The 22,975-nt window shown below is 41.2% G+C and overlaps 1 protein-coding gene across 3 annotated transcripts in view; it reads left to right on the forward strand.

Moving 5' to 3' along the window:
* The first annotated feature begins 450 nt into the window (after positions 1 to 450).
* The window catches only part of LOC111965853 (GPI ethanolamine phosphate transferase 2-like), a 133,809-nt gene continuing 111,284 nt past the window's right edge, over positions 451 to 22,975 (forward strand). For all 3 annotated transcript variants that reach the window (XR_011480103.1, XM_023990223.2, XM_023990225.1), the window contains exons 1-4: positions 451 to 942; positions 1,183 to 1,388; positions 15,434 to 15,643; positions 16,977 to 17,165. Coding sequence is in view for 2 of the 3 variants with exons in the window: in XM_023990223.2 (XP_023845991.1) it covers positions 789 to 942; positions 1,183 to 1,388; positions 15,434 to 15,643; positions 16,977 to 17,165 (759 nt within the window). In the remaining variant the exon portion in view is untranslated. The remainder of the gene's footprint in view (positions 943 to 1,182; positions 1,389 to 15,433; positions 15,644 to 16,976; positions 17,166 to 22,975) is intronic.

The raw sequence follows: 22,975 nt of genomic DNA on the forward strand, positions 1-22,975 counted from the left end.
AATAAATGAGCTGAAAAGGAGACTGGAGTATGACATTAAGGTTGGAATTGGGAGAGGAAGCTGATTTTAGATTTGTACCCAGGGGAACCTTCACCTCAGAGCTTTACAAAATAAATCATTACAGCAAACCACAAGCTGTTTTATGTTGTATCCAAAAAGGTTGGCCAAGCTACTGTATTTTACCTAACATTACAATGCCTACCCAAACATCTCTCTTTTGACCATTCAGCGTATCACAAATATGTAATACATTTAACTTGTCTTTATTTAAAAAAATCACAAATATCGACAATAGCTTGAATCTTTTCAAAACATGTTACACTCAATGATGTGTATATAAATCATTGGTTGTGTATATAAATCATTGGACGTATTGTGATTATTCTCGAAGTTTATACACATTTCATGTACATTCTTTGACTGCTTCGACTACCCGTAGCTGGTTTAACCCAACACGGACATGAGTCAAAACACCAGTTGATAGCTTCAGCTCCTGAAATAATTTTTCAACTGGTGTAAACACATGTTTTGCAGTGGTGATGAATATGCCACAAAATGTTTTGTTTGTTATTGTAAAGAAAACATTATTTTGCAAAATTGGGCCGAGTTAGCGAACTAGTCGGTGGGAGAGCCATTCATTACAGCAAGCAAGCAAGCTCTAGCTAGCTAACGTTATCTATCAGTGTAGCTAGTGCAAGAGTCAGAGGCTTAATTCAAACGCTGTTGTCAAGAAAACGTGTATCCTTTCATATCATAGCAGTCAGCTAGCAAGCCAGCCAGTCAGCAAAATGAGGATACGGTCGTCTGTTTTTGCCTGTTTTTGTCTCATACTGGAGGTATTAGGCATTGCCTTGTTTCTTAGGGGATTTTTCCCAGTCCCTATCAAATCTTCTTTTTCATCGAAGAGCAAGTTGTCAGATGTTCCGCCTGAACCATTTACCGGTGTGTTGTGTTGACATTATCTAGCTATACTCCCAATTAGTGTGATATTGTTATACTGTGCTCTCAGCTAGCTATGTTGATGTTGTGCATTGGATAGCTAGCTAACTAATTGCTTGAATGACAATGTAATACAGTCATTATTTTGCACACAGAATAAATGCTATCCTACCCATTTGTTCCTCGGTGTTGTCTGCAAGGGCTATAATGTGTTGGTAACTGGCGTTTTCTTTGGCATTGCAGGGAGATCCCTCAACTCTTCCAAAGTCCCGGACGCCCTTTTCAAGAGAGTAGTGATAGTGTTGATCGATGCTCTCAGGGAGGACTTTGTGTTTGGTCCAAATGGGAGAAAATACATGCCTTACATCAGGCACTTGGTGGAGAGGGGCTCCACACACAGCTTTGTGGCCAAGGCAAGACCTCCTACAGTTACAATGCCCAGAATCAAGGTAAGAATGTGAAACACCACCATAACTAACTCTAATTTAGGGTTCAGGATTTCAATTCTCGGTCCGACTCTTATCTCTATATCAATGATGTCGCTCTTGCTGCTAGTGACTCTCTGATCCACCTCTACGCAGACGACACCATTCTGTATACATCTGGCCCTTCTTTGGACACTGCTAACAAACCTCCAAACGAGCTTCAACGCCGTACAACACTCCTTCTGTGGCCTCCAACTGCTTTTAAATGCTAGTAAAACTAAGTGCATACTCTACAACCGATTGCTGCCCGCACCCTCCTCCCCGACTAGCATCACTACTCTGGACGGTTCTGACGTAGAATATGTGGACAACTACAAATACCTAGGTGTCTGGTTAGACTTTAAACTCTCCTTCCAGACTCACATTAAGCATCTCCAATCCAAAATCAAATCTAGAATCGGCTTCCTATTTCGCAACAAAGCCTCCTTCACTCATGCCGCCCAACATACCCTCGTAAAACTGACTATCCTACCGATCCTTGACTTCGGCGATGTCCTTTACAAAATAGCCCCCAACACTCTACTCAGCAAACTGGATGTAGTCTTTCACAGTGCCATCCGTTTTGTCACCGAAGACCCATACACTACCCACCACTGCGACCTGTATGCTCTCGTTGGCTGGCCCTCACTACATATCCATCGCCAAACCCACTGGCTCCAGGTCATCTATAAGTCTTTGCTAGGTAAAGCCCTGCCTTATCTCATCTCACTGGTCACCATAGCAACACCCACCTGTAGCACGCGCTCCAGCAGGTATATTGCACTGTTCATCCCCAAAGCCAACACTTCCTTTGGCTGCCTTTCCTTTCAGTTTTCTGCTGCCAATGACTGGAACGAATTGCAAAAATCTCTGAAGCTGGAGTCTTATATCTCCCTCTCTAACTTTAAGCATCAGCTGTCAGAGCAGCTTACCGATCACTGTACCTGTACACAGCCAATCTGTAAATAGCATACCCGACTACCTCATCCCCATATTATTACTTACCGTCTTGCTCTTTTGCGCCCCAGTATCTCTACTTGCACATCATCATCTGCACATCTATCACTCCAGTATTAATGCTAAATTGTAATTATTTTTCGCCTCTAGGGCCTATTTATTGCCTACCTCCCTACTCTTCTACATTTGCACACACTGTACATAGATCTTTCTATTTTTATTTTATTTTGTGTTATTGACTGTATGTTTGTTTATGTGTAACTCTGTGTTGTTTTTGTCGCATTGCTTTGCTTTATCTTGGCCAGGTTGCAGTTGTAAATGAGAACTTTTTCTCAACTGGCCTACCTGGTTAAATAAAGGTGAAATTAAAATTAATAATAAAAATTGTGGTATGGGAATTATAGCCTTTTACTACTTCATTGTAGTTAAGATAACTCCCACACTCACGATATTGCAATAAATATGCAGAGGTAATATGGAGTGTGCAGGGGTTTTCTTTTCTACGGTGAATATGTTGAATATGTTGTGAATGTGACACGGTCAGGTATACCTTTCATTGGTTGTCATATGTTCAGGGTTTAACCTTGCATGATGTTTGTACACCCACCCAATTGGGCTCAGTTTCTATTGATTCATTGATTGAGTTGTAAACCGTTATGAACTCCGTCAGCAGACCAAACACAAAAGTCCTAAAATGTTTTTTTTTCTAATTCAAAATGTGAGCCTGTGTGAACTAATGTCTTTTTAGAGAACTAACCCAAGTGATTTGCTATATTGATTAAAGGTAGACTCAGCAATATGATGTAGATGCAAAAAAGTAAACAGCAAAGTAGGTCAATTTCCACAACAGTGTGAGGCTCAAAGCTGGGGAACTCAGTCTGTCTTTCATCTTACTCTTGAAAGTTGCATACCTTAGAGAGCTATTTTTAACTTGTCAGAAATGTCCAGCTCAACTAGCCCATGTCAGCTAACGTTTTTTAGCTATGTTGTTTTAGCCCATAGATTTTGTTGTAATGTTTGAGTCACTCAAATATCACGAGTACACATGAGACGTGACAAAATGTATAGAATTGCAAGAAAATTTGCTTTAAAACGGCAACATTTTCTCCTTACCCCATGCCAGATTTTTTATAATTGCAGGAAATAAGCTTTAAACCTGCAAAATGTTCTGTCTGCCAACAAGGTGGATGTGAACAGTTTGTGTATTTGTATTTATTATGGACTCTTCCTGGGGTCCAGCAAAATTAAGGCACTTTATACAATTTAAAAAAACATTACATTACATTCATACTGTGTGCCCTCAGGCCCCTACTCCACCACTACCACCTATATATACAGTACAGTCCATGTACGTGTGTGTATAGTGCGTATGCTATCGTGTGTGTATGCCTATGTTTGTGTTGCTTCATAGTCCCCGCTGTTCCATAAGGTGTTAATGAATAGACACCTCACGTCGGTTTCTAAATAGCGATGGCGGTTGGCTTTAATTTAAATGATAGCTTAACCTTCAAATCCATGAATTCATGTGAGGCCAGAGATGTCTATGGGAGGAGCGCCTCATTTTTCCCCCCTAGCCACCGTAGTCTGAAAATGACAGCTGGGTTAAGTCCCATCACGAACACCGATACTAAACCAGAGATACTGATCTGTTATAAGCAATCGATATTGTGAGATCGTGATGACTATACATTTTAATACTAATATCACCAATCTGAGGTAAAAAGGATCTGTATTTCCTTTAATTGTTGTGCGATAAAAACGTTACGTCTCTAGTATATCCATAGGGAAAGTAGCATAATTAAGCAATAATGCCCGAGGGGGTGTGGTATATGGCCAATATACCACGACTAAGGGATGTTCTTATGCACAACGCAACGCAGATTGCCTGGATACAGCCCATAGCGATGGTATATTGGCCATATACCACAAACCCAGAGGTGCCTTATTGCTATTATAAACTGGTTACCAATGTAATTAGAGTAGTAAAAATAAACGTTTTGTTATACCCGTGGTATAGGGTCTGATATACCACGGCTGTCAGCCAATCAGAATTCAGGGCTCAAACCACCATTTAAATCATTAATAATGTCAAAATAATTCAAGATTTAGATGATAGTAAATGAAGCACTCTCACAGATTTTTACGACAATTACATATATTTCTCACTACTTTAACCATGGAGTTTAAAAATGTTCCTAAACACAATTTAACCAACCGCTCTAGACTAGAGCTTCCATAGTGACTGTGTAGCAGCCTGAACCTTTGACATCTCTCGTATTAGTCACCACTTAGGTCATTAAATCTATAGGTTATGTGGTTCAAAGAGACACAGAAAAGTTGTACTCTACCACCTTATTCTGAAGACATTTGATTACATTACTCTACTTTCAAATGTCAACATGGATCTAGCACCAAGCAGGCTAATTAGGCCTAATAGATCATTTCTAGATTTTCAATGTAAACTTTGATTCAAACAGCTGCCACAAATAGCCTACACTGAATAAGCAGTAAATAAGAATCAGCAGAACTTTGAGACGTTCTCATTCCTACCAGAAGATGGCAGTGCAAGATTGCAGTCATGGAATACTGCGTCTTCCCAAATCACTGCAGTGCACCCAATCAACTGGTATGACACAGCCAACTAACTCAAATCAGAATCACCCAGAGAACCAGCCCATTCATTAGGAATACACCAGCCAGCCTCTGGCTGTCTGACAGGAACGATCCCAGAAAAGGCTGTTTGGGGAAGGATGTAATTGAGAGAATCGTTGAGGAAAATAAATATTTCATTGGATATACAGTTCCAGTCAACTACTCATTCCACGGTTTTTCTTTATTTTTACTATTTTCTACATTGTAGAATAATAGTGAAGACATAAAAACTATGAAATAACACATATGGAATCATGTAGTAACCAAAAAAGTGTTAAACAAATCAAAACTATATTTGAGATTCTTCAAAGTAGCCATCATTTGCCTTGAAGACAGCTTTGCACACTCTTATCATTCTCTCAACCAGCTTCATGAGGTAGTCACCCGGAATGCTTTTCAATTAACAGGTGCGCCTTGTTAAAAGTTAATTTGTGGAATTTCTTCCCTTCTTAATACGTTTGAGCCAGTTGTGTTGTAACAAGGTAGGGGTGGTATACAGAACATAGCCCTATTTGGTAAAAGATCAAGTCCATATTATGGCAACAACAGCTCAAATAAGCAAAGAGAAACAATAGTGCATCATTACTTTAAGACATGAAGGTCAGTCAATCAGGAACATTTCAAGAACTTTGAAAGTTTATTCAAGTGCAGTCGCAAAAACCATCAAGCGCTATGATGAAACTGGCTCTCATGAGGATCGCCACAGGAAAGGAAGACCCAGAGTTACCTCTGCTGCAGTTCATTAGAGTTAACTGCACCTCAGATTGCAGCCCATATAAATGCTTCATAGAGTTCAACAGTCACATCTCAACATCAACTGTTCAGAGGAGACTGCGTGAATCAGGCCTTCATGGTCGAATTGCTGCAAAGAAACCACTTCTAAAGGACACCAATAATAAGAATATACTTGCTTGAGCCAAGAAACACGAGCAATGGACATTAGACCGTGGAAATCTGTCCTTTGGTCTGACGAGTGAAAATTTGCGATTTTTGGTTCCAACTGCTGTGTCTTTGTGAGACGCAGAGTAGGTGAACGGATGATCTCCACATTTGTGCTTCCCAGCATAAAAGCATGGGGTGTAATGGTGTGGGGGTGCTTTGCTGGTGACACTGTCAGTGATTTATTTAGAATTCAAGGCACACCTAACCGGCATGGCTTCCACAGCATTATGCAGCGATATGCCATCCCATCTGGTTTGCGCTTAGCGGGACTATCATTTGTTTTTCAACAGGACAATGACCCAACACACCTCCAGGCTGTGTAAGGGCTATTTGACCAAGGAGAGTGATGGAGTGCTGCATCAGATAACCTGGCTTCCACAATCACCTGACCTCAACCCAATTGAGATGGTTTGGGATGAGTTGGGCGGCAGAGTGAAGGAAAAGCAGCCAACAAGTGCTCAGTATATGTGGGAACTCCTTCAAGAATGTTGGAAAAGCATTGCAGGTGAAGCTGGTTTGAGAGAATTCCAAGAGTGTGCAAAGCTGGCAACAAGGCAAAGGGTAGCTATATATTTAGATTTGTTAAATTTATTTTTGTTACTACATGATTCCATGTGTTATTTTGTTGTTTTCTTGTCTTCGACATTATTCTACAATGTAGAAAATAGTTAAAATGAAGAAAAACCCTTGAATGAGTAGGTGTGCCCAAACTTTTGACTGGTACTGTACATATTGCCAGAATTGTACTCTGGGTAGAGCTGCTCTTGTGTTGTGAGTCACACAGGAAAGGCTTTTGTGGCCCAGTTTCCTGTTGTTGATAATAGGCATACACTCACACAGGCCCATTCCAATTAGTTTCCCTGGATTATTTTCACGTCTCCTACCCACTTAAGTGATAAGAGAAAGTATTTTCAGGACAGAATAATGTCTTTGCAGGTAAAGCAACGGTGTGTTCAGAAATCACCCAATCAGAGTTGAGAAGACCTTTGCAGAAAGGGAGTTCTCTTATGAGTTAGATTGTATATGGTTTATTCCTTTGACAAAGGTGAAATTGGGGCCATTTGAAAAAAAATATGGTTGTCGAGGTAAAGACCAAGCCTGTATTTTTGGCTCTGTCTATTTTTGGATGTCTTTCTCAGGGTCACCATACTTTACTGGCTATGCTGTCTCAAATACTGCAGTTCGTAGTGTGTGATCCAGACTTAATAACAATGAAATGAGGTGAAGCCTATGTTATTAAGCGAAGACCAGTGAGTGAACACAAGCTCATCACAGGACTAGTGGTACTTGATGATTCCCTGATGATAAATGTTTCCCACAGCACTCACCATCGACAATGACCCGTTTGCTCGTTGCTTTGGTCCAGAAATTGGGAAATTAAGGTTAATCTCTACTTATCAGGGAGGAACGCTTTCACACATGCCCTCAGGTTGCACTGTTGAAAACACTTATGTGTGAAGGAAATATTTAGTTTATTTTTCTCAGATTGAACACATGCACAAACTGAACTCATTAGCATTCCAAAGACTTGCCCGTTCCCAGTAGGAATTTTCTGCTTCTGAAGAATTACCTCTCAGCTCTCGCTCTGCCTTTCCCATCCATATCCGTTCATTGGAATGGACACATAGGAAAATGTTTTTGTTGCCGGTGTATAATTTCCAAGCCGTCAGTTTCACTGTAACAAGAACATACTGCTAGGAGAAAGATGTTTTGGTGAGGGAAGAGGGAAGAAAGAGTAAAGGAATTCGGTAGACTTCTTCCAAATTAAATGTCTTGCCTGAATAGGCCTATGTGTTACAGTAAAGGGAATTAGGCTATCACACCATGTATAGTAAATGGCTATCCACTCTGAACATTTAGACAGGAGTGGCACTTTAAATTGAGAATCTTCATTAAGCACGTTTAACATCAAATCAAACTTTATTTGTCACGTGCCGAATGCAACATATCTAGCTAGACCTTACCGCTTACTTACAAGCCCTTAATCAACAGTGCAGTTCAAGAAAGAGTTCAACTAAATTATAGAAATAAACAAAATTATAGAAAGTAACACAATAAAATAACAATAACGAGGCTATATACAGGGGGTACCGAGTCAATGTGGGGGGGGTACAGGTTAGTCGAGGTCATTTGTACATATAGGTTGGGGTGAAGTGACTATGCATAGATAACAAACAGCGAGTAGCAGCAGTGTAAATATCCAGTTGTATAGGCTTACTCTGGGTCTGGGAAACCGGCCCGAAATCATGAAGACCTGTCTGCTCATGATGACCCTAAATAGTACAGGACTTCAATGAGGGTTGCAAGGATTTGCAGCATTTGGATTCATCCACCTGTGAAATGCCAATCAGGATCATTGGGTTTATGAGAAAAATGTTTTGACAAATCAATCAATAAATCAGACATTAGCCTTTTTTATTCCATTATAATAGGAAGAATGGGGAGTTTCTTTCAGTTCTGCTTTAGATCCATTATACATTTTCATCTCAATGTACCTTTCCCTTGAATGTTATGTTCACCCATAGTGATGTGTGTGTGTGGTTAGTCATCCTCTTCAGTAAATAATGAAGATAACAGTTGCTCAGGGAGGAGGATATAAACTCAGCAAAAAAAGAAACGTCCTCTCACTGTCAACTGCGTTTATTTTCAGCAAACTTAACGTGTTAATATTTGTATGAACATAACAAGATTCAACAACTGAGACATAAACTGAACAAGTTCCACAGACATGTGACTAACAGAAATGGAATCATGTGTCCCTGAACAAAGGGGGGTCAAAAGTAACAGTCAGTTTCTGGTGTGGCCACCAGCTGCATTAAATACTGCAGTGCATCTCCTCCTCATAGACTGCACCAGATTTGCCAGTTATTGCTGTGAGATGTTACCCCACTCTTCCACCAAGGCACCTGCAAGTTCCCGGACATTTCTAGGGGGAATGGCTATAGCCCTCACCCTCCGATCCCACAGACGTGCTCAATGGGATTGCGATCCGGGCTCTTCGCTGGCCATGGCAGAACACTGACATTCCTGTCTTGCAGGAAATCACTCACAGAACGAGCAGTATGGCTGGTGGCATTGTCATGCTGGAGGGTCATGTTAGGATGAGCCTGCAGGAAGGGTACCACATGAGGGAGGAGGGTGTCTTTCTTGTAACACACAGTGTTGAGATTGCCTGCAATGACAAGCTCAGTCCGATGATGCTGTGACACACCGCCCCAGACCACGACGGACCCTCCACCTCCAAATTGATCCCGCTCCAGAGTACAGGCCTCTGTGTAACGCTCATTCCTTCAACAATAAACAAAAATCCGACCATCACCCCTCGTGAGACAAAACCGCGACTCGTTAGTGAAGTGCACTTTTTGCCAGTCCTGTCTGGTCCAGTGACGGTGGGTTTGTGCCCGTAGGCGACGTTGTTGCTGGTGATGTCTGGTGAGGACCTCCTTACAACAGGCCTACAAGCCCTCAGTCTCCAGCCTCTCTCAGCCTATCACGGACAGTCTGAGCACTGATGGAGGGATTGTGCGTTCCTGGTGTAACTCGGGCAGTTGTTGTTGCCATCCTCTACCTGTCCTGCTGGTGTGATGTTCGGATGTACCGATCCTGTGCAGGGGTTGTTACACGTGGTCTGCCACTGCGAGGATGATCAGCTGTCCGTCCTGTCTCCCTGTAGCGCTGTCTTAGGTGTCTCACAGTACGTATATTGCAATTTATTGCCCTGGCCACATCTGCAGTCCTCATGCCTCCTTGCAGCACGCCTAAGGCACGTTCACGCAGATGAGCAGGGACCCTGGGCATCTTTCTTTTGGTGTTTTTCAGAGTCAGTTAAAAGGCATCTTTATTGTCCTAAGTTTTCATAACTGTGACCTTAATTGCCTACCGTCTGTAAGCTGTTAGTGTCTTAACGACCTTTCCGCAGGTGCATGTTCATTAATTGTTTATGGTTCATTGAACAAGCATGGGAACAAGCATGGGAAACAGTTTAAACCATTTACGATGATGATCTGTGAAGTCATTTAGATTTTTACGAATTATCTTTGAAAGACAGGGTCCTGAAAAAGGGACGTTTCTTTTTTTGCTGAGTTTAGAATATTGGTTTCTGGACAATATGTAGGACTAAAAGAAAATGCCCTGGGAAAAGAACAAAGCAATCAGATAATCTGCATTACTAAGACTCTGGAGAAAAGGCACCAGTGGTGTCCATTTTAGGACATGCTCATATCTCTGTCCTCGTTTGTAATGAACCTAGCTTATTTTAATGTTTGTATTTTTTTATTTAACCTTTTATTTAACTCGGCAAGTCAGTTAAGAACACATTCTTATTTACAATGACGGCCTCCCAGAGAACATTGGGTTAACTGCCTTGTTCATGGGCAGGACGACAGATCTTTACCTTGTCAGCTCGGGGATTTGATCCAGCAACCTTTCGGTTACTAGTCCAACGCTCTAACCACTAGGCTACCTACTTCCCCCATTATAACTCTTATGCAATGCTCGTTGCATTTTTGAGGCCCTCCTTAGTGCTAAGTCTCAATAATGCAGTTTGCATTTCAGCGTGTTCCCTGAACATACTAGTGATGATTACTTTGTTTCCGACACAGACTAATAAGCTTCTGTGTCTGGTCCTTGCTTCTTCCAGAGCTCAGACAAGGCTTCCCTTGGTTTCCTCTGTTCCTCCACTAGGCCCCAACACTAGCTCTTCTCTCCATCGACTCCAATGCTCAACAAACATATTTATTTTGCCTGCCAGTCACATCCTATGCAGGAGAAGGAGTCGCCTCAACAAATATCCTGTGTTTCTCCAGCCTCCCAATGATGAAATCGGTAGAAACCCTGCTTGATACAAGCTTTTCTCCTGCATCGGAGTGTTTTCCCACCACGTCTAAGAACAAGCTGGTGCAGGCTTCAACTGAGTTCTCTCTCTCACAGATGGAGGGTTGTGTTGTTCGTGTGAGCTGAACCATAAAGGATGGATAGACTGGTGTTGTCTCTAGAGCAGTGGTTTTCAACTTACAGGTGGTTCACATTGTTTTATTTATTTTAGATTTTTGTCTTCCAAAGATAATAACAGTCGGGAGTATTAATAGTATTCTAAGCAATTTTACATACCTTTTCATAATGCTAAGGTTTTATAATAACAATAATAGTCCTTTAATTTGTTACATTCACAAATGGTGGTCCTCAAGAACTTTTGACGGTGATATGGTGGTCCCCGGAATAGAAATAGTTGGGAACTGCTGCTCTAGGGTTTGTGTAGAGAGCCTGCTTAAGATCAAAAGTCAAGTATTGATCTAAAGTTTCTGCTGACTTTGGAAATGTAGGCCTAGCTTGAAAATGAATAAGTTGGCGCCAATCAGGGTTTGACGCTGTGGCAGAGTAGTGATCTAAAGATATCCATTTGGACCACTTTGGGGTTCTGAATGGTAGATCATTCAGCTTTAGATAAATGCTAGCACTGTAGTTTTAACAATTGCTTCCATGAACAAATATTCTGGCTAGTATTCCAAGGTAAAGTAAATGGCTTTATCTGAGGTAGGCTATTTGTACTTTCAGCACACTGTAAATGTCAGCTTTAGGAGTTCCTTTTTCCTTAGATTTACAGTTCACCCCCCTTTTTAGTCTAGCTTTTGATCATGTTCGTGATGCAGTTGATAGGTAGGTGATTGTCAAACGTATCACATCGATTCTTTATCACATCTTGTTCCTCTCATGATCTAACGACATGCAGCATTGAAGCGATATAATTTATTTTCAATGATGCCCTACCTCCTTTTGAAGTTTGTGTAAAAATACATATCTTAAGAGAACCCGAAGTGTCGCTGGAGAGTAAAACTGGGGGTGTAGGGTGGCTTTGTCCCCAGCCGCCGACTTCAAACGTCTTATTATTTTAATCTGAGGGAGTTTAAAAAACTGCATATCCATGAGAACTTCCCAAACTAAAGCACCAAAATAATTTATTTCCGAAGACTTTAATGACTTCGGCAACAGCGTCATCGACTTTAAAATGGTGCCAGAGCCAGATTTAGCAGACCTTTTTTCCCACGAGATAATAAAACACAATAGTACAAAAGATAAAATAATGATTAACAATTAGTGTTTGGTTTTAGTATTTTATTCACCACCGTATCTTCACGTCTGTGTTTGGCTCACTGCCAACCGCCCCCTTAGGCTTGCTACTCTCCTTTGGTCAATCCTTGAGTGGAGTTGTTTTGACAATTAGGCTAGTGTGAGATATGTTAGGCTAGAGTGCTAAGGTTTTCTGGCAGTGTTGAGTAGTATGCACTGAGTATGTGAATATAGGCAAGCATGCTTGCAGTCATTCAGACATTCTGCTGCTAAAAATAGGCCTAATTCCTCCAGTTTTGGCCTAGCCTAAATGTAGATAATTCTGGTAGTTTTGCTTGAATTCCAAATGCCAGCAGGTCCTCCCAACTACTGCTAGCTCCGCTGCACTAATGGACTAAAGCACCGGCACAACCATGTGGAGGAAAACAAAGCATGGAATCCATCACGTGGTTTAGATTTGGCACCATTTTCTGCTTCCTTCTGTGAGGCTGACCGAAGGTTAATTGCCCCAGAATGCCTGATTGTGAGAAATCACAGTGATTATTGCGGTGTGAAAACATGCTGATATGCATCGCATGTGACTGAGTAGTGAGATACTGCCAACAACATCCAGGCCTATGTGAGTTGCTTCATTGGCTTTAGGAGGACACAAAAGCATGTGATACAATGATACTTGAATTGTTTATGGTACACAGTTGGTCATTCAGTGATTGTTTGGAACAATCTTACACCCATTTCCCATTGTAATTGCAGTAGCTCTTGTGTTAGCCTATTTCTACTGCAAATTACACTTGAGTAAATGTTGATGCTAGCGTAACGAAATAACATTGGTAGTCAGGGAGACAATGATTTTGACCTTTTCTATTACATTGATAGCAGTGTTGTAGTAATCGAGTACGGTCTTGAGACCACATATTGAGTGTCTCCCTCTGGTTTCGGATACATTTGTACTCCGTCTCGGACAGTAAGGACTCGTAATTTCTTCCCGAGACCAGCAGAGTAAAACACTCATAGTTATCAGCTTTCATTCAGAGGGTGCATAAAAGCGCTTCTTCAGCCCAAATATTTACACTTATTTATTAAAACACTAATATCTTAACAGCCTTTATTATAGACACGTTTGTGCATTGGCGAACCTATAGGCCTTCAGTGTGTGACAGGTTCATGATTCTGAAAGGATAGCAATCGTAATACCAGCGCACACTGTAGGAAAGTGCACTTTTTGTAAAGTATAAAGGGCCAGCGGTGCAGTGGAGGGTATACACAGGTATAAGCCATTGGAGGAGTGGGCGAGTGACTGATTTTTTTTTTTCCTTCATCGTTTTTCGGTGGCTATACACAGCTAGAGATGCAGGTGTCATTTGGTTAGCTAGCAAGAACTTGAACGACTGTTATCCAGTTTGCATATCTCTTCAGTTCGCAAATTCATTCTGGCTATCTCATCTGATTTCAGAGCACTCTCGTCTGAGAACTAAGAATGAATTTACGAACGCGCAACACCCACTTAATATGGCCGTTGTCAGTAAACTTAGGCCAAAAAAGTCATAGTTAGTCAAGAACGCTCTAGATAACATATAGACAGCCTAACCAGCTCTGCTACGATGAGTAAAACGGTCAGAGTGAGGGGTTCTCTCATTTGTGTCTGGAAGTAGCTAGCGTGCCAATTTTAGCCAGTTAGCTTGGGTGCTTGGTTGGGGCAAGCATGCATCGGTATTGCAAACTGAAGAAGGACAAGGAGGCTAAAATTCCCCATTTATCAGTGCAATTTTGACGGCCAACTAGCTGAAAATGTTTGAGAGCGTTTATCTAATGTTCCTTCGTTAGACTTTAGCTCATCTTGCTCTGGCTAGCATTAGTTGTTGGTCTTGTTGTTGATGTGCATAACTGCGTTAGAGAGAGCCTACCTTTTCATGGTTGTTTGATCAATAGGACTGTAAAGTTCCCAAATGAAAGAGGACTCCCATGGTGTTTACATGCAGTATTTGCAGAAATCCATTCAGGTGTATTTTGTGGCTTTTGTGTAGCTGTGATTGACTATAGCACACCGGTCTGTATAGACTCTGGTCCTGGACAAGACCAATGTTTTATTTACTGCATTGTCTAATTGTCCAAATGCATGGCCGCTTTCCCATTCTATATTACTATAGAAATTTCACAAATGCCTTAGTATATGTCATACCCAAACATTCGATGAATTTATGAAAACGTGAAAATGACCATTTGCAATAAACACAGTTCCACTAACCAGATTATCTTAATTTGAAACTTAACTTCTTGTTGAAAGTTATTCTTTAAACGAGAGAAGCTAACAAATTAGCAACAACATTCTCTTTGATAACACCTGCTGCGTCAGCGGAAAAATAGCCGACAACAAAAGCTAACTATTTGACTGTGAGAAAGCTACTGCTCGCTATTGCACAGCGACCTGTTGGCCTTCAAGAAGGCAGACGTTTCCATACGTTTTGGGTAAAAACAAATGTTGAGTGATTGATTCCACTGTCACTCCAAAATGTTGCCCTAATACAGTTGGCTGATGCCTTTTATCTAGCTTCTGATGGCCGCCTTAGCCAATGGCTGACTTAGCTAGCTAGATGTATCTCCCCAGAGACTAGCAGTGTTAACCATTTCCTTTCCAACAAAAACTGATTATTATAATAATTATTTTATAAATCCTTAGCCCTTCTCTGAAGGTGTGGAAGGCCCATTGTTCCCCACTGTGTTTGGGTTAGTAATAATTTGTGGAGAGGCTCTGTTTTCCCTCAGCCTGCATTTTTTTTCACTTCTGAATGCGTAAAGAATCCATATGTTGTTCTGAAATAGGAACACAGAAATACTGGACATTTTGAACTCCTATTATGTGGTGATTTGACAGAATTACAATCATGGTCTTGATTTGGACTCACATTTTTCTGGTCTTGACTCTGTTTCAGACTCCTTGATCCCCTCTTGGTCTCGGTTTTGACTCGGTCGTGCCCCCACTCCGGTCTTGGTCTTAACTCGGACTCGATTTGCTCTGGTCTTGGTCTTAACTCGGACTCGATTTGCTCTGGTCTTGGTCTTAACTCGGACTCGATTTGCCCTGGTCTTGGTCCTTAACTCGACTCGATTTGCTCTGGTCTTGGTCTTAACTCGGACTCGATTTGCTCTGGTCTTGGTCTTAACTCGGACTCGATTTGCTCTGGTCTTGGTCTTGAATCAGTCTCACTTTAGGTGGTCTCAAACAACACAACACTGATTGATAGTCTACACAGAGACAATTATTTTTTACTCTTTCTTTAACATTGATAGGCTACACAGAGCCAATGATTTTTACCTTTTACATCTGGTAACATGTTGCGTAATTAGCCTATTACTAGCTTACGTACGTAGGTTGACAAACTCCCTTAGCCCTTCCCCTTCTGCTCCCTCTTTAGGCCCTGACCACAGGTAGTATCCCGGGCTTCATCGACGTGGTGATGAACCTGAACTCCCCAGCGCTGCTGGAGGACAACCTCATCTGGCAGGCCAAGGCAGCGGGCAAGCGGATGGTGTTCTACGGCGACGACACCTGGGTGAAGCTCTTCCCCAAGCACTTCATGGAGTACGATGGCACGACCTCTTTCTTCGTGTCCGACTACACCGAGGTCAGTCAGGGTCATTACCTGTTTGAAGGTCAGGTTCATATTGACTGGAGTTTCATCTGTTTCTATTATGTAATATTTCGAACATACTCTACTAGGGATGTGACAAATGTAAAAAAAAAATATTACGTTGAAATGTAAACAAAAACATAAAATGACGTGAATTCACAATTCAGATGTGGTTCTGAATATGACCCCATATGCTACCATTTGTCACTAGTTACCACTGCCAGAAAGTTATAAAGCCAGCCTATTTATACAATTTCGCTTCTTAAAATGTGATTTGAATTCTAACCCTAACCACACTGCTAACCTTATGCCTAACCCTAACTTTAAATTAAAACCAAAAATATACTTCTTGTTTTTATACTTTTTTTACAAGTTTAGACTTTGTGGCTGTGGTAACTAGTGGAAACCGTACCAGACAGCGCTCACCTTACTGCTGTCCTCACCCACTCAGCAATGATGGTATTGATGCTGTTTTAGGTTCTCTGTTGTGTGCCTCTCCTCCAAGTTGTCAGTACGTGCTTCATGTACCACTTATCATCAATATGATAGCTAGTTGCAGTGATGTATGACAGCGTGTTCATAGACGTCCCACAATCTGTTGTTATCGCCACGTATGGTGTTTGAGAGCTCGTGCTTTGTACTTGCAGAGCTATCATTGTACAATGTCAGATTTCTGGCATCTTGTAGTCTGGTTCTAGATATGCCATTAGGGTATTGATGCCGGCTTCCTCTACCATTGACAATGGCTGCATATCAACTGCAATTATTGCTGTAATCAGCGCTGTGAATTCCTCACTCCGCCCCTTATCGAACTGCTGCCAGCAATGGGTTGGGTGCCTCTCTTTCAGCATTGCACCTGTACTGCCACTGTAGCTCAATTCCACCTCGCAGAGTTAGCGTTTCATCACCTTCTCGTTTAACTTCTCAAAGTATTGCCATACAGAACTTTGCTGCTGTCGCTTCCCTGTCTCACTATTTTTCCAATTGTTAATGACGATGACGTGCGGAGCGCTTTATATCCATGGCAAATAATTGACTACTTCCAGCATTGTTGCGTTAGGTATTTGTACTACTAAAGTTTTTGCCTTTATGATCAGGATTGGGACCAGTTAATAGTAGTTTTGCGATAACTGCACTGTGATTTTAATTTTGTAAAAAAATAGAATGCTTCCGTAACCCGTAACAGATTTTTTTCTAAACGTTAACAATCCTAAATTAGTTTAAACGTCACACCCCTATACTGTACACAGTTTGTCAGTTTCAGAAACAATGACACAATCAGGAGTTTTCTGTGTTGATACTGTATGTCCACCCTGACTTTTCCTAGGTTGACAACAATGTGACGCGTCACCTGGATAGCACGCTGAAGAGAGACGACTGGGACATTCTGATCTTGCACTACCTGGGCCTGGACCACATCGGCCACATCAGTGGACCCCACAGCTCCCTCATCCAGCCCAAACTAATGGAGATGGACGACATCCTCAAGAAGATTCATGGCTCCCTCATCTTAAAGGTATAGCAGCCTACTTTTCAATAGCAAAATTACACATATTTATTTTGGAGTTCAGATGCTGCCTATTCATTCTCAATGGGTTGTTTTGTGAAATTAAAAAGCACATTTGCATTATATTCAGGCAGTCCATTTCACTGCCAGAGAGGAATTGAAAGAAATAGTCTGTGTATATATTGTTCTAATCAATATTCTAAGATAAAAAAATAAAAAAAACGTAATCTTTCCATTTACAAATCACTTGCACTTAATGCGGCTGGAAAATTATGACAAGTATCATCATTTATTTCTGGGAGAATGTCCTGTTTTGATAAATGCGTTTGAAGCGCTCAACAGTCCTTTTCCTGTTTTTAATAGGATCCTGACTGAAAACGGTGTTCTTGTGCATATTTAACCATGCTAGCTTTTTAACTCTTGCGCATATTCAGCAGGGAGCTCTTTGAATGAATTGTGCTTCAAAGGCTCCAAACTCTCCCAGTGGAAGCCTGCTGCTGTTGCCTCTACTGTTCTTTACACAGTACTATTGTGACCTAAATATATTCTATTGTGGTCCCATTGAGTCTCTCTTAGAGCTCTGTGAAAAACCCACAAAGTATGTTCCCTGAGATGACTGAGATAACGGGTAGACTTTCAATGAGTTTCGAGGTATAAAACATTCCAGTGACTTTCATTACCTTGCAGAACTACCGATATCCTGTTTCTTCACGCTGTGCCGGTGCTGTGATAAAATAAATGAGGCATCGTGCATAGTGGTCGTCTGGGAGACAATCAAACGCAGGCTTCCTTGGCTCCGCCGGTAAAAAGGTAGTTTGAGCTTCTGGCCTACTTTGTCCTGCCCTGATTTATAAAGGAGAAGCCAGTACCTGCAGTGCGGGACAACATGCATTCTGAGCTACAGTTTCTGGAGGGGGAGGGATTCAATTGCTATTTTTAGTGTTCACACAATACAATAGGACTGACATTTGTTAATGGACAAGCTACTGGGCAGTGGCTACTTCTAAAAACAGAGGTGGACGGACTCTGGACATCATTGAAGATGGTCATTCTTACTAGGGCAGGCTTTTCTAAACCATTAGTCTTGCTACTTAAATGGTTTAAGTTCATGTTTGACAATATGCTTACTTGAATTGGTGTTGTCTTGACCATCAAAGGTATATTTTTGTTGTATAGCTTAACTAAACAGGATTTGGGTTGAAGCGTTCCAAGTTGCAGTCTCTTCATCTTTGGAGAATAAACCCCAATCTGTAACAAAATGGATTGCTCTGAAGGCCAACTCCACTCTGGCACATCTTCTGTTGTCTTTTCTCACGTGCACAATTTGATTTCTAAGCATGTTTTTCCACGGTGCTGAAAGCAGCCCTGTCAAATATACTCCTGCTTCTGGGTTCTCACAGCCTTCGATGAAAGGGAATATGGAGGCAAAGAAAATCCGGGCTTGATCAGCGTATGTCAACTCCCTTAAACCAGCCACGTTGTGAGTCTGTTCCCTGCCACTGCTGAATCCACCAATCCCCGAAACAACAAAAGAGGAAACGTTGCGGGCACAATCTGCCATATCTGCTAGTGTCAACATCCTGTCCCCACTTATTTAAACTGTCTGGTCCACTGAGGTTTAGATGATTCTCTTTCCCCCTCTGTGTAATGGCTGCTGAAGGCAACACCCTCTCCAGAAAAGAAGGAAATAATACAATTAAGGTACCAAAGATATTTACTGTCAGTTTATGAAGGCTAATCTATTGAAGATAGTCTAACTAAAAATCCTTTCATCTCTAGGAACCTTGGTGCGAAAGCTCCAGACCAGCCATGGTCTAGGCCTTTTTAATCCTTGCCTTTACACAAAGGACTGATGTTCTACCATTAAATCATATCAAGCTTTATTTATACAGCACATTTCAGACATGGAATGCAACGTGCTTCACAGGAAAAAACTATGAAAATATTTAATACACAACAAACATAAGAGGATAAAAAAACAAAAGAATAACAATAAAAACTGAATGACTAAAAAGCTCCCTAAGGAAGGATATCATGTTATCTACAGACAACGGGAGTGACTATATCCCAGTTAAAGGGAGAGGAAGAGAGGAACAAGTGTAAAATAGATATGTCCTTACAGGTTTTCCTCATCCCAAGGTCAATCTGAATCATCCAGAGCGAGAGGACTTTACTTTTTAGAAGAGGGGCAGGGGGCCAATTCTCACACAAAGCAGTAGAGCATTAGCCATGAAACAACATCATGAAGAGGTCCCTCTTGTACTTTAGACTTCTTTGATAATGCATTCAATTCAGCTCATATCCTCGGATGTCTTTGAAAGTAGAACTGCTCTGTGGAGTACACACATTTTAAATGGAAAAGCCAGGACACACACACAGGAACTAGATCACACAGAACTTGTAATCAATTGAATTTAGAAGTATGTTTACCAGTGAAAACCAATTTCTTGTTTACACTGAATGTTCGTCCTTCAGTGTATGCAACCATTCAATGTATCGAAATAACTGGTTCTCGATTTCGGAGGTTGATATACAGTACCAGTCAAAAGTTTCGACACACCTACTCATGCCAGCGGTTTTCGTTCTTTGTACTATTTTCTACATTGTAGAATTATAGTGAAGACATCAAAATGATAAAATAACACATATGTAGTAACCCAGAAAATTTTAAACAAATCAAAACATATTTTAGATTTGAGATTCTTCAAAGTAGCCACCATTTGCCATGACAGCTATACACACTCTTGGCATTCTCTCAGCCAGCTTCATGAGGTAGCCAACTGGAATGCATTTCAATTAACAGGTGTGCCTTGTTAAAAGTTACATTTGTGGAATTTCTTTCCTTGATACGTTTGAGCTAAATCAGTTGTTATGACAAGGTAGGGGTGGTATACAGAAGATGGCCCTATTTGGTCCATATTATGGCAAGAACAGCTCAAATAGGCAAAGAGAAATGACAGTCCATCATTACTTTAAGACATGAAGGTCAGTCAATACGGAAAACTTCAAGAACTTTGAAAATGTCTTCAACTGCTGTCGCAAAAGGCGCTATGATGAAGCTGGCTCTCATGAGGACCACCACAGGAAAGGAAGTCCCAGAGTTACCTCTCCTGCAGAGGATAAGTTCATTAGAGTTAAATGCACCTCAGATTGCAGGCCAAATAAATGTTTCACAGAGTAACAGACACATCTCAACATCAACTGTTCAGAGGAGACTGCGTGAATCAGGCCTTCATGGTTGAATTGCTGCAAAGAAACCACTACTAAAGGACACCAATAAGAAAAAGAGACTTGCTTGGGCCAAGAAACACGAGCAATGGACATTAGACCGGTGGAAATCTGTCCTTTGGTCTGATGAGTCAAAATGTGAGTTTATTAGTTCCAACCGCCGTGTCTTTGTGAGACGCAGAGTAGGTGAACGGATGATCTCCGCATGTGTGGTTCCCAACTTGAAGCATGGAGGAGGAGGTGTGGGGGTGCTTTGCTGGTGACACTGTGATTTTATTTAGAATTCAAGGCACACTTGAAGAGCATGGCTACCACAGCATTCTGCAGCGATACACCATCCCATCTGGTTTGCGCTTAGTCCCACTATCATTTGTTTTTCAACAGGACAATGATTCAACACACCTCCAGGCTGTGTGAGGTCTATTTGACCAAGAAAGAGAGTGATTGAGTGCTGCATCAGATGACCTGGCCTCCACAATCACCCGACCTCAACCCAATTGAGATGGTTTGGGATGAGTTGGATCGCAGAGTGAAGGAAAAGCAGCCAAAAAGTACTCTGCATATGTGGGAACTCCTTCAAGACTGTTGGACAAGCATTCCAGGTGATGCTGGTTGAGAGAATGCCAGGAGTGTGCAAAGATGTCAAGTCAAAGGGTGGCTGAAGAATCTAAAATATATTTTGATTTGTTTAACACTTTTTTTTGTTTACTACATGATTCCGTGTGTGTTATTTCATAGTTTTGATGTCTTCACTATTATTCTACAATGTAGAAAATAGTAAAAATAAAGAAAAACCCTTGAATGAGTTTGTGGATTATGTTAATGTTAAACAATTGTATTATTCAAATACCTTGAGGAAATCAAAATGATTTTTAAAATTGTTGTATTGACTGCTTTTTAATACACTGATTGAGAAATGTACATGTTAAATTAAATGTGGAGTGCTGTGTGCATTACCCATTTACATTCTCTGATGAAATGCTTCCCCTTAGCATAAATTAAAGAATTGTAAAAGCAGCAGGACTTATGTTTACATTTGTCATTTAGCAGATGTTCTTATCTGGAGCGACTTACACTTAGTGCAATCATCTTAAGGTAACTAGGTGGGACAACCACATATCACAGGCATAGAAAGTACAGTTTTCCTCAATCGTAGCTATCAGTAGAGTCAGAGCTGCGAGGGGGGGTCACGTGCAAGTGCTGGTTAAGGTTTTAATTTTGTATTTACATTTTTCTTTTTTCCAGGGGGGTTGAAGTGAGGAGGATTATTTAAGATACTCTTTGAAGAGGTAGGGTTTCAGATGTTTTCGGAAGATGGGCAGGGACTCTGCTGTCCTAGCTTCAGGGGGAAGCTGGTTCCACCATTGGGATGCCAGTACAGAGAAGAGCTTGGATTGGGCTGTGTGGGAGCTGCCCTCCCGTAAGGGTGGGAGGGCCAAGAGACCTGGGGTGGGATGTGGGTGGCATTTTGTAATACAGACTTAATTTAATACCAGATTGAGTTTCACTTCTGTTGAATGTAACCATGTAGGGATCTATTCTATGCGATCAGTGGGCCTCTAAATCAGTGGTTCCCAAACTGTGGGGTGCGCCCACGAGGGGTCGACCGAACTCAGCTCGGCTTTCAACTTACTCTTGAAATTTGTAATAGAAGAATGTACAAGATGCAATTTCGAAATTGGGTAGTGCAATTTTCCTCATGTTAGTAATTGAGAGCTTTTTTTATCGCTATTTATCGTTTGTCAGAAATATCCAGATCAACTAGCCCATGCCAGCTAACGTTTTTTACACCATTGATTTTGTTGAAACGTTTGAGTCACTCATATCGCATGAATACACATTAGACATGGCAACGTGTAGAATTGCAAGAAAAAGGTTTGGGAACCGCTGCTTTAAATGACCAGCCATTCGCATTACATTGTTTCTTTCACGTGCATAATCACTTTATCAATTCTATTTGTTATTTTGGAAAGAATGTAAGTGTTTTTCAGATGAATGTGTTCGTTGTTGTTATCGTTTTTCAGGATGTACTATGTGTTTACTAGTATATTTATACAAAGCAATTCAAGTACGAGGGTCACCTAAATACTGCGTTAAAAATGGTTAAAACATTAATACAAATTTGTTACAATGATCTGTGGAATGTCGTTAGAAACAGAATAAATCGTTATTTGTTTTCTAGGGCAGGATGGAGTATCAGTCTTGCAGATTACATCACCTTGTGGTTTAGGTATGCATCAATTTAGAAACCCCCCAAACTCAGCCATGTCCATGTCAGCCGGCATCCCAGGAGTTAATCTTAGTTCAGAGCAGAAGATTCCTCTTTCTGTAAGATGTGGTTGTGTTATTCTATTTTGTCTTGAGGTCTGCAATAACAAGAGAACCAACAAACCAACACCTCCCTCTTCACCTGATCTTCCTGTTCTCTGAGAGGCCTGATTGAGTGGCCGACGTGCTCGCTTCCATCCCGACACACCAGGCAGATGAGCTTGCAGAACAGGCTCAGTTCCTGGTGTTGGTCTGGGCACCAATACACTTTGGCCCTTTCCTCTCTCGCCTTTTCTATCAGCTGCTCTGCCAAGTTCTTCAGA

Source organism: Salvelinus sp. IW2-2015, linkage group LG6.2 (assembly GCF_002910315.2).
Source record: "Salvelinus sp. IW2-2015 linkage group LG6.2, ASM291031v2, whole genome shotgun sequence".
NCBI classification, from domain to species: Eukaryota; Metazoa; Chordata; class Actinopteri; order Salmoniformes; family Salmonidae; genus Salvelinus; species Salvelinus sp. IW2-2015.